Genomic DNA, 13,312 nt, shown 5'->3' with positions numbered 1-13,312 from the left:
CAAATATAGGGTAAACTAACCAGTGAAGGAACACTTAAGCTTCGCTTGCCTTTTACAAAATTCATATTCATAATTTTAGTTAGATGACAGTGTCAACATATTTGTTACCAATTGCAAATTATGTAAAAAATTTTTAGAGAACTTACATAATATTGTTTTAAAGTGTTGGAGGTTCAAATAACAAGTAGTAAGAAGACCAAGTGAAGGGACAGCTCTACCCAGTGAATGAACACCCAGTAAAGGAACACTTAATTTTGGTTATTTTTTAATGCTCTTTATGAATTTATAAGCCATACAAATATTTAAAAACAAGCCTATTCTTGAAATTATAACATATAAATACTTGGAAAATGTTAACTTTTTTTTGTAATCATGAATTGAAAATTAAAGTGTCAACATATTAACACATACTGTTCATTCACTAGGAAATCTATGCCCAGTAAAGAAACATGCCTGTTCCCTCACTGGTTAGAAGTTGTTTTTCGTACTTTTAACATACTTTTGTTGCGGAACATCGTTAAAGGTACAAGATAATTAAAGTTTATCTTTTATTTTCATTAACTTAGAGAGAAAAAAACAGTAAAGGAACACTTGTTCCTTCACTGATTTTTCATCGTTTGGTGATCCAGTGAATAAACACCCCTTATCTCAGTACTTTATTATGCTATGATGCTTTAAAAAAAAAATTAAAACGTAACTTCAATAACTATATTTTGAATTCTCTTTTTCACAGTGAGAAAAATAAAACTATTACATGCAATTAATTCCACTTCAAACATATAAATACAAACACTCACCTCATAATTTTTTCAAAGAAACAAGGTGTTACAGAGATAAAAACAAATTCAAAAAATTTTCCAGAGAAGTCTATTTGACCAGGTAATCCAAAACATTGCTAGATGACTTCCCATTGTTTGGCAATAAGCTATTGTTACCAATCAATCTAAAGAAAAATTTTCAAATTCTTATTTTTAATCAATGTATATGAAATGTTCCTTCACTGGTTGGTTTACCCTAGTTCTAAGAAGGCATAAAATTGTAATAAAAATTTTAAAACTGTAGAAGATTTGAGCTGCAGAAAATGGGTCATAAATGGAATAAAACTTCTTCAAAATGTATATAACTGCTTAGATTAATGTATATTAACATGTTTAACATAATTATCACCATACTTTTAAAGTATGTTTAAATGTTTTGCTATCTAGCAGAAATTATATTTAAATAACTAAAACAAATCAGTAGCCTCATATCAAACAGAATATTTGAGTTTTAAACTATAATTTTAGATCTTATCTGCCAAGTAAATATAATTTTAGATCTTATCTGCCAAGTAGTTATCTGCCAAGTAAAACAGAGAAGTGACGCATATAATATTAAAATATTTTAATATTCAAATAACAAACTTCGAATTTTTGTTTACCAAGTTAATGTCTGAGCAGTCCAATACACTATACGCCATAAACTCTGCAAGACATTGTCGGAAACATAACTCCATGGCATTAAACAGTCATCTAAAAAGAATTACATAAGTAACCAATCATACAAGTATAAGGAAAGGAGAGTTATAACTGAGATGAATTAATTAACAGAAAAAAACAACATGTTAAACAAAATCATTAAAAAAAACAGCTTAAATTGATAGGTTTAAGTAATTATAATAACAATAGTCCTAATTTATAAGTAAATATTAAACAATTCATAAAACCATAAATTTGATCATAATGTATTGTACATTATTAAACAACAAAAGTAATAAAGAATTTTCTAGAAAAATTTACTTAAATTCATTTACTCACAAATTATAAAAAATATAGAAATGTAATCATAGTTCATTTAAAATATTACTTTTAGCAATGCATCAAAATACACAAAGAAAAATGCAGTTTATAAAAGTAGTTTAAGTTTTAAATAACACATAGAAAATGCACACATTGTCTTGAAATTATGAATCTTTATTATCTCTTTTGGTTTTTGCAATATTTATTATTGAATAGAATGTAAATTATTTATTTTTTAAAAATTTTCACTTCGTAAGACTTGACTTTTATTATATACAATATATATATATATATATGTGGGAATCCAACCTCCACTACAGCAGCGCCACCCCACTTTTGTAACACTTCAGCCAATATGCTCAGACGGAGCAGTTGTTTTCATATCTATAGTTATTTTTTAAAAATTAAATTTGATTACAAAAGCGTAGTTATTTCATCTATATCTGAAGTCAACCTCCACATATATATATATATAAATATATATAAAAGAAAAAAAAAACACTAGAGAACTCGAGCACTTCTTTCCTCATAATTTCTACAGATTTGGCTAACAATTTATAAAAAATTACACTATGATTATAAATTACAGCAGAAAAATTATTCTTATTATTTTCTGAAACAAGTTAAATAAAATTTGCTTAAGAAATTAACTGTGGAATGGTTTCTACTAAATGGTTCATTCAAAGAAAATCTTTCTTAGAAAATTGAAGAAATCATCTTTGACAAGTGAGGAACTAGAAAATATTTTGGTGTGAGATAAAAGCTGTGATTAACTAGATACACATTATTTATGCGACTACAGACTTGACTGAAACCTTTGTTTGACATCATCTCATATGCTACTCAGAAAACTATTAATCAGTTTACCATCAGTCAAACTATCCAGCATAGACTGTGTATCGAATTCGACAAAAAAATATCGACAAAAAAATTTTTATATCGGAAGAGAAACCAAATTTGGGAGAAAAAGGACTATCTTTTAAATTTAAAAGCTGTCAACCATGTGAACTGGATGAAGGTAATACCAGTTTCAAGGTTCTAATTAATGATTACAAACTTCTAAGAGGCAAGATGAAACTTGGAAATATTATGGAAACAATCAAAATAAGAGCCTTAAAAACTTCAATAAACAAAGGTTCTATAAATCTACTATATAATTTAGAAGTGAACAATTAAATCTATTGCAATTAATATTTGAACACTTCATTTGAGTTTTAAATATGCATTGATTATTATTTGAATATTTTATTTTGTAATATTGCTTTAGGTTAACATTTATTTAATTTTGGAGTTTTTCATTTAAAGAAAATAAAATGCATAATGCAACAGATAGAACATATGTTTGTTTAGAAGAAGAATATAATTTAAATGGGAAAAAAGTTTGCATACTAACTATACTATACTAACTAAACTTGTTACTAAAAATTATTTGATTAATCTCCATGATAATTTGATTAACTCATATGATATAATTATTTACTTTAAAATTAAATAATTTCGTTTGAAAAAGTAGTTCAAATTAATTTTTATGAAGCATACCTTATTAAATTGATTAATAATATTGAATTATAATCTTTACATAATTAAAAGTTATTCATAAAGTATAAAAATTTAAATTTATAATATTATTTAGAAATATTGCTACTTCAAATTAAAGAAAGAGTTTGAGAAATATAGCTTTGATTTATATTTCAAAGTGTTTAATTTATGATAAACTAAGAGTTCATAGAGAGGAAGTCACATTGATAATATTTCTCTTGCATGGCAGCTTGCACAATGTTGTATTAATGAGTTCAAATTCAGTTCCGCCATTTTAACCTTATATCCTATTTTCTTGTAATTAAATATTTTCTGTTATAGAGTGTGCTTGCAATAATTTGACCTAAACGCAACTCACTCAGAATGAAAATTCAAGCATTTAATATGAATTAAAGTAATATGAATTCATGTACACAATGGAAAATTAGACTTGAGATTAACATATTTATCAATATATATGCATGCTAGAGATATAAATAGCTGATAGTGAGTGTTAGTTGATATAAGTATAGTGCTAGGGAGACAAGAACAGAGAAAATTGGGCAGCTGGTCACTTGAGGCCAACTTACCTTATTCAACTTTAAAAGCAGACAAATCTGTTGATTTTTTTAAATCATTCCTTATACCATGCAATTTTTCATATAACCAATTGAAGTATAGTCTATGCTCTTTAGTACAACCCCTTATCTTAGCTATTCTTCCATTATAATGACCAATACATTAACTCTCGTTTATTACTCAATCAACACAATGTTATCTCAATCCTCATTAGAATGTCCAAACTGAACCATTCATTTAATTTAGTAACAGAAATTTAATATTTGAGCAAAAATTTCAGAGAAATTATTTAAATCTTTTTTTAAACAACACTGTGAAACATCTTGTATGTCCTACAAATTAAGGGCATCCACTTTGATTCTCACAATAGGTGTTCATGATCTACAGTCAATAAGTTAGAAAAAAATTTAGATTATTTCATATTGATAATCAAAAGCATACATTGCATATAGAAACCAGCACAAAATTACTGTGATTTAAAACAGTAATTAAATATTTTTTTTAGCAATTATTGACACCATAAGAAATTAGATTGATAACCAAATGAATTACAAAATTTGTTACATAAGTAGTATTAAATGTTTTAGTTTTTATTATTTTTTTTTTTAAATGTGATGTATTTCTGTTATTTATTAAAAATAATTTTATTTATTTTTCTCATATACAATTGAAAATGTAATTTTGTACTCATTTTTCCTTTTATTTTGTTACATGCAAAGGTTAGCTATCTATTACAAAAATAATCCATAATTTTTTTTGACCATTTTATGACAAATTTTATAACAAACTGCAAATTAAATTATCTTCAAACCAAATGATTTTCTGAATCTTTTATATCAACATTACAAGATGAACAGATCAGTCAGTTTGAACTACACAATTATCAGAATATGGTAAAGAATCAACACAGAATTGCAAGACATTATTTCCCCTGGAATAAATGCTTCTGTATTTTAAAATTAGCTTCTGTCGTCATTGAATAAAAAATACTATTTAAGTCCTTAATCTGTTAACTGGGTATGATAAAATATTTTGTTATACATGAACTGATGCTGTAATGGGCATGGCGACATTTGTCATCATGGAAATTACTTAATATTACTTAAAACTAGGAAGAACAAAAGCCCCCAATACGAAACGAGTTGAAAAAAAGTGTCTTTCGGTAAACAGATTAAATGTTCCTCAATATGATCATGCAACAAAGTGGTTTAGACTTGTTTTTAATTTCAGAGAAATTCAAATACATAACACAGAAAATTTTCAAAATAAAAGGTTTAGAATAGCATTTAAAATAGTAACTAGATATTTTATTTAGTAAATATCCTATACATCACAAGAAATTAGATTAAAAAACCAAAATGAATTACAATTTGTAATTAAATTTTAGTATTAAACTTATTAGCTAAAAAACATACATATTCTTTTGTGATGTATTCTTGTTATTTATTAAAAATAAAATGATTTATTTTTTCACATATACAATTTGAAACTCATTATATTCACTTCAGCATTTTGTTTTTTTGCAAAAGATATCTGTTACAGAAATAATTCTACTAATTAATTTTTCTAATGTTTTCCTTTATCAATTAAATTTAGTGTTTTTATCAATTGAATGCTTGGCTAACGTTGGAACTATTTTGTGTAAAATTTTATTATAAACTGTAAACTGATTTCTCTTAGCTAACTAAATGACTAGCAGTATTTTTGCACCAGAATTATGAGAGAAAAAAAAAGCCAGTTTGAACTGTTATTCAGCATAGGCGAAAGAAATTCAATTCTGAATTGCAAGAAATTATTACCATTGTAAGAAATGTTGCTGTATTTTTAAACTGATCCCTGTCTTCATCAAACAAAAGAAAACTTACTACAAAATAGAAGAAACTTTTTTGAAGCATTTCATAGTTAATAGTAACCCACTCAATGCTGACAATTCCTGATTTTCCAGTTTTTACTATGTTTTAAATCCATCTCATAATGAAAGAAACTAGTAACAAAATGATTACCTTTACTCGGATAGATAGATCTGCTAACATTTTCAGAACCATTCGCAGGTCTGATCGTCGAAGAAGCAATTTCCTTATCACGAAAACACTGTCGGTAAGCAGTCTAAAAAAAAATATGCAACATATAATTTGTCAAATTTTTAAAAATCTTTAACTAATTTATCTTTAATTAATTAATTGTTAAGTAATTAATTTATTACTTACTGAGGACACATCTAATGGCAAGATAACAATAATGATGAAAGAAAAGTACCATGCAATGAAAACATTCACAGTAACTAACACATGGTTTTTTCTACAGTTTCCATATTTTTGTAACAAGTAAGCAACCAAAAGAAATGTAATAATGATTTCTAACACAAATGGTCCAACAATCATGCTTGAGGAAACTTTAAAGCATTTCCATCTGTAAATAAAAAATCTATTTGAAATAGCAAATTCCAACAAAACATTTTAATAATAAAATTTAGAAAGTGAACATTTTAAATAAAAAAGAGAACAGCTAAATCTGCAGAAATAATTAAATTCTTATTTAAAGTCATTATTTACATCAATTCATAAACCCCTATTTGTGTAATGAGTAGGGTAATGTTTTCATACTTGGTGGCAATAGTACCATTAATTTCAAACTACAAGTAAAGCTTTGTTTCCACTATGCCGTTTTTTTTTCTTCATTGTTAACCATTACTGGGCACATTTTTATTGGTGCCACTTTTACTTTACGCTAAAAACGGAAACAACCATTAGAACTCCATTAAATTAAAAATTTACTTTTTATTGAGATCATATCAACATTACCAAACATACATTTTGTACACAGCAGATCTATATCAAATGTTTTCACCCAGTTTCCTTACCAACCCATCATAAATTTAATTTAAATATAGCAATATAAAAAGGTTGGACAAAATAATGGAAACACTTGTATACTGACACGTTTTGATCTTTTTCAAGAAATACTTAGAGCCATGCTAATTTACTAATAGCAACTATTTTAAAAATTTATTTGTGCAGATGAACAATAAATATTGTATATTTAAAAATTTCATATATGATGGAAAATCCCATAGAAGGAATTGTCAAGACATTGGAAAGTGCGGAAAATGGGTATCTGAGGTAAACAACTTCAAAATGTCTTTATTCAATAAAAAATAACACATTGACGATAATTAATGTCAATTTCAATTACCAACATATAAATCCATGTGGTTTGTATGGTTGCACTATTTTCCTAGCATTTGTTACAAATTTCCACATGGTTTTAAAAACCTTGATATTTTAATATGACATTGTAACATACCGCAAGTTCGGAATCATGCATTTCAGTTAATAATAATTTATCGTTTAACAACGAATCCGGGTGGTTTTGACGTTTGTTTTTCGGTAGTTATTGAACTGGATTTTTACTTGGTTTTTAAAATCTAAATGTTTTAATACGATATTATATTGTTCTGAGAATTTCGAATTACGCATTTTGAACTAAATTATTTATGATTCTCCCTCAATTCCACGTGGATTAAGGACGGCACTTTTGTCAGTTATTGCTGCTGATTAACATAGTTTTTTAATGCTACATTATAAAAAACGGGAAATTTCGAATCACGCATTTGTATAATTACTTTGCAATGCACTTGATTTGAGATAACTTATTGTTCATGCGATTTTGTTGATCGTTTATTCAACAGTTTATATTTCCACATAGTTTTTTAAATTTTCATTTCCCTTTTAATATAATATTATTACGATTCCTAAAATGCACTTTTAAATAATGACTTAATGATCCGCTTTAGACACGACAGTTTAATCTCAAAACCGCAATTTTTGCATACTCTGAAATTAATGTGTGATTCTTGGCAATAAGAATCCATTTGTACGAGATGGGGGGACTGCAATTTTTTCAGGCTGTAGCAAAATGCGGAATTTTGCTTCGTGATATCCAACCTTTTTAGCCTATTATAGCGGAAATCAGATAAAAAATTTTAAATAATAAAGAAACGGAAATTAGCCGAGTATTCTCCTCCCCACATGCTTTTTTGAATAAGTAGCAAGACTAAAAAAAATTATTATTATTTTGAAAATTGAAAAGAGTTTTGCGTACTTTGATTGTTAAAAAATGTCCGGAAAAGAGACCCTTCGAGTAAACAGACGTCTGGATATGTGACTTTGTACTGTATATAGAGGGGACTGCCCAGGGTAAATTTACTACTATTTAGCAGCACCTTCACAAATTCAACTTTAGAAAAACTGGTAGTTTTACATAATACTATTAAAAAAGTAAGCTCTCATGCAAACCTTATTCTCGTTGCAATCTATGAAAATGAGGAAAGCTTTTTTCAGTAAGTTTTTTTTTTTTTTTTTTTAATGAAACGACCATGCTCTCCCTCCTTGAACTTCACAGGAAGTCAAAATTCGAACATTATTCTAATTTGAACATTATAAACACTATTGTAATTTGTAAATTTTTCAAACCTACCATTATTTTTCATGAAAATTTTTTTTCTCAGTGAAACTTTTTTCTGTATGACCTAGTCGAAAATGTTTTCATAATGAAAATAACTTTTAGTACTAGTACCGTCAAATGCATGTTTTTATTAAATTGAAATTGATATTTAACTATGATGATGACAATAATTTTTAAATTTGGATATCATTTTAAGCCCAACATTTTACAATAGCAAAATTATTTTTGAGTATATCAAGAAAAATATATAGAAATTTATCAGTCATAAATGATTTTTATTTGTATGTCTAAATTTTCACATAATAGGTACTTCTTAAACCTATACAGACCCATGATATATGTTTACTTAAAATTACACAGACTTGCATTAGCTCTTAAACTCAAAATTAAAAAGATTTTTTGGAAATATTTTTTTTTCCATTTAATTATCATTAAACTGAAGGTATTTATATAAATACAGTAAAAGATCTTTATGAAATCTGGGAATTAGTAATTTCCAGGGGTGATTGTGAGCCCAAGTCAAAATTCCGAAAATTTCTTGAGTTTAAAAATAAAAAAAAAAAACAGTTTAAATTGAAAGAAAATTTAAACAAGGTTTTTTTTTTCCTTTTGCTCAATATTTCTTAGTTCACTTAAAATATTTTTAAAATTTTACACATACTTATACCATTTACACATATACCTATGATGACCTGGAGAAGTAATTAAAATGTACAAATATTTCCTTCTTTTTTGAGTTTATGATTATAACAACTATTTACTGATAAAAAATTAATATTAATCATGAATATAAGCTTATAAAGCATCTCTCTGACTCTCCTTAATAAACAAATAAAATAAGCAGTGTTTTTAAGTTCCACCTTTGAAAATTTGATTTCCAGAAACTTCTGTGATCAATGATTTTTTGAAACGTCTGGACCTTCAATCACCGGAAACTTCCGGATCACTGTTAGCGAAAATTCCAGAAATCCGGTTTTTTTCCGAAGCACAATCAGTCCTGAATTTCTGGAAGTTTGTGTTATCTAGATCATTTCACTTATCTTTAAAACTTATTTACTAAATATGGCAAGATATTTCCGTATTATGATCTGTTGCGCCAACTATAATTGCCAAGGTGCCAAATAGATTTTAAACTTGCAAATTGTTTTAAAAAAACATGTAGATGCTTGCTCGGGAGTGGCTACGTGTTATACACTTCAAGTTGGTCCTATTCTGTGATTTTTTTTCGTTCAGTTTCTCGCAGGCCGCTGCCCGGAAATTGCCAAGACTTGGCGATCATTCTGCCACAGAACAGGATACCGAAATCTCTCCATTATGGCCATATTAGTCTCGATTAATCTTAAAATACTTTGAAATAATTTTTATATACAACTACTTAAAAACGCTTATGCACTTAACTATGTATTATTTAGAGAAAAAAAAAATTTCGGATTTAGAGGGAAAAAATAAAATTTGTCTCCGTTTTTTTAGTTTCTCACGTGCCAATGCCGGAATGTTGGTTAATTTTTTGGACATTTGGTTAATTTTTTTGAGCAATCACAAGTTTACGGAAATCTTCTGATTTAGGAATCTGATTATATATAATGACAGAGCTCCAATTTTATTCTTCCTTTTTTGACAAACGATGATAGCAAACCTTCATTGTTTTAACTTAACCTATTCATAAAATGTTCCCTTTTGAATTTACTTTAGATAAAACGAATCATGGGAACTGAAGCCACTCGAGACTTTTTTCTAATACTGAATGATAAATCTAATACAATGTTTATTTCCATATGACACATTATTTTGGGGAACGACAGATTGTCTACAATAATTCTAAAACAAAAAACAGAATGTGAAAGACAAGAAGAAAAAAAGCAGTACTGTTAGACATCACCAACCACAGAGAGAAATCAGTCCAAATCTTGAAACTTAGTTTTACTTTAGTTGTAAGCAAAGAAAGGGTGACGATATTCATTTTTTGAATATTATTCAGTAATTCATAATACGAGGTTATAGCTTACTTCTAGTAACATCAGGTTTATTCACACTAATCCCAAAAATTTCGGCATCGTGCCTCAGATGAGAATGCAAATATGATTGGTGAATTATTTACAGGCAATTCACCCAGGATACAGTTTTTTTCTTGCATGCAAAAGGAGCTGATTGCTAAGTTTTTCAGCCACTGCAAAGAAAGCACCGTGACCCTAGCAAAATTAAATTGAAAACGCAAAACGATAAAATGAAATAAATGATTCCTCAAGCCTCGATTCTCACTGCTCTGTCATGACGCAGTTTTTTGACATGTTCTCACTGCCTGTCGAGATGCAATATTTTTGTATAGTTGAAATGTGTAACGATAAAAATACCCAACATTGTCCAGCAAACATGAGGTAAGTCTTTTGTAGACTAGTGCGCATCCAATCGACCAGACATTGTTCAAAAAACTCACGCTGGCAATGAGTGCGGTGAGAAATTTCCACCATCTCTTCCAAACAATTCGGGCAGGTTTCGGGTGGGGCGTAGTAACACTGTTCAAAGGGTAACGTAAGGAGGCAATTGCGAATTTCGCTGACTAGGAGAATCCGCAATGCATCGGTCACGTGATACCTTTTCGAAAACCAGACATTCACAATAGTTTGAAGCCATCTCATACCAAAGGAATTAAAGGTCCGGTAAGCTGTGCTTACGTGACTCATATAAGTCTAGAGACGCAACTCTCGATCCATGAACCTTTTAAAGACACCTCTCACCCGAGTCACATCAGAGTGGATTTCCAGATCGAGGAATTTAAGCACTGGATGCACCTTGTCCCCCAATTCCACGACCTCCGGCTCCTCCATCCACAGCACCTCCCGAGGAAGAGTATGGAGTGGAAACACCTGATCCGTTGTCAAGGGAAGGAGATTACTAATAATAAAATAGTTTGCCATCTGGAATTGACTGTATGTCAAAATATAACTTCTCCTCGGCGTGCAAGCCCTTTTATAGACAAATAGAGGGCGCTGATGCACTTCCAAGATATCATATGACAAAACATCCTATCCGATCCATCCTTTCGATATGTGTTTCCAAGAAGTCGTGTGACAAAACACATCCACCAGGTGCAGTTTTAGGATCTCATGCGACGGATCACCGGATGCGCTGCCAAGAAATCGTGAGACAAAACACATCTACCAAATACACTTTTAGGATGTCACGGGATGCGCTTCCAAATAGTCGTGCGACAAAAACACATTCGCCAAATACACTTTCAGGATATCACGTTACAGGACATCCGTTCGAAACATCATGGATCCAGAGGATGTGGCAATTTCATCCAACCCAGGATATTTGAAATCTTTGAGATGGTTGCGTCACGGGGATCATTTGAAAATTTTTGAAATGTCCTGGTTCTCAAATCCCGGGGCTGGTTTGCGATATGAATTAGATTCCGAGATCATTGACCTGAGGACATTCTGATGATGAGTTGAGAGTGTGTCGAGACTCGAGGCTTGGCTCAAACACTCAGATGAAGAAAAAAAACTCGACAGGAAGTTGGCGTGGCCAAACCTCAACGATTGCGATTGCACATGACAACGACAGCCAAAAAGTTGCTTTTCGAAAAAATCAAATTTCGTCTCGACCAAAATTTGACTCGACCCAAAATCTCCGGCCGAGTGAAAAAATAAATTTCTATTTTTGGCATTAAAGCTCATCAATTAGTCGTATTGTTTTTTCACACATGAATCAATTTTTCACACATCAACAATTTATAAAACTATCTTTTCACCATTATTTTCCGGTAGATATCTCATAAAACGCGTGCGATATCACGTTAAGAGGTGAAAATATAAAAGATAAACAGAATCCCCACCCCCTACCCAAAGACCCGGCTTCACATCAATCTGCGAGTCCACCTCCAAGGATTTCAGAGCCCACTCCATGAATTTCAAGCCCAACTCAATGGATTTCTGAGCATCCCACCAACTCCATGAATTCCAGATCCAACTATATGGATTCCGGATCCTCACTCCATGGATTCCGAATCTCCACTCCATGGATTCCAGATCCAACTCCATGGATTACGGATCCTCACTGCATGGATTCTGGATCTCCACTCCATGTATTCTAGATCCAACTCGAGGGATTCTAGATCCCCACTCCATGACTGTCCAACCCTTCCAAGTTCTCTACCGTGTGTCAAAGCCATGTTTTTCAAAAAATGTCACGCGATGCCAGAGCCACCCAACCCAATCCATTTCAAAAATTCCCCAGCATCCATGTGTCAAAGTCACGCGTTCCCCGTGGATGTGGCAGCAGCCCATGGATCCAGGATTGACCGTGCGTAAACTGCGCCAGAAGAAAATGTGTCGAGACTCGTTTCAAAAAGATTAACGTGAAAAAACTTTTGGATGTCTGCTAGGTGTCGAACTTAGAGAATTTTCAAGAATATATTCACTGGAACTCTCGGCACCCACGAGTGGACGCAGTCCAATGGATAAGGTCTAGACTGTATCGATAGGATGGCTTCAACTCTAGTAGCGAGCCGGCCAGGTGGCCGAGTGGTTAGCGTGTCTGACTGCGGAGCCAATGGCCGCGGGTTCGAATCCCGCTCTGGGCATGGATGTTTCTCTCTGTGTGTTGTCTTCTGGTGTGTGAATGAGTGAATGTGGCCCACCCTATGAACGGGTTTGTGGCAGTATGGCGTGGGTAACGTTGCTCGCCTCCGTGACTTTGGTTCACAGGTGGCCACTGGGTAACGATAAATGACCAACACTTCCGGCATCTTCCATGGCGAAGAACGAAAGTTCAGTGCCTGCCGTTATTAAAAAAAAAAAAAAAAACTCTAGTAGCGATAGCTCCAGAAAAATTTTGACGAGCTGAGATCATCAAGACTCTACGCCTCGCTTAAATCGACAACGTGTTTTTCGATCCACCACCGACCCCTTGTGAAATGGGTGGACAGACAAGTTTTTTTCCAATGCAATATTTTATTCATTTTTTTTAAA

General features: G+C 30.9%; 1 protein-coding gene across 3 annotated transcripts in view; it reads right to left on the bottom strand.

The window, feature by feature from the left end:
• Positions 1–10,550, bottom strand: part of LOC122270900 (G-protein coupled receptor-associated protein LMBRD2) — an 85,212-nt gene extending 74,662 nt beyond the window's left edge. The window contains exons 1-4 of one of the 3 annotated variants that reach the window (XM_071187518.1): positions 10,346–10,550; positions 6,083–6,284; positions 5,879–5,981; positions 1,421–1,511 (exon numbers count right to left, since the gene is read on the bottom strand). In XM_071187518.1, coding sequence (XP_071043619.1) covers positions 1,421–1,511; positions 5,879–5,981; positions 6,083–6,256 — 368 coding nt within the window. In that variant the 5' untranslated portion in view covers positions 6,257–6,284; positions 10,346–10,550. Of the gene's footprint in view, positions 1–1,420; positions 1,512–5,878; positions 5,982–6,082; positions 6,285–10,205 lie in introns of all 3 variants that reach the window. The other 2 variants (XM_071187517.1, XM_071187519.1) reach the window with 2 other exon arrangements.
• Positions 10,551–13,312: the final 2,762 nt, after the last annotated feature.

Source organism: Parasteatoda tepidariorum, chromosome X1 (genome assembly GCF_043381705.1).
Source record: "Parasteatoda tepidariorum isolate YZ-2023 chromosome X1, CAS_Ptep_4.0, whole genome shotgun sequence".
In the NCBI taxonomy this organism is placed as follows: domain Eukaryota; kingdom Metazoa; phylum Arthropoda; class Arachnida; order Araneae; family Theridiidae; genus Parasteatoda; species Parasteatoda tepidariorum.
Note: the sequence above shows the minus strand (reverse complement) of the source record. Positions and strands in the feature narration are given on the sequence as shown.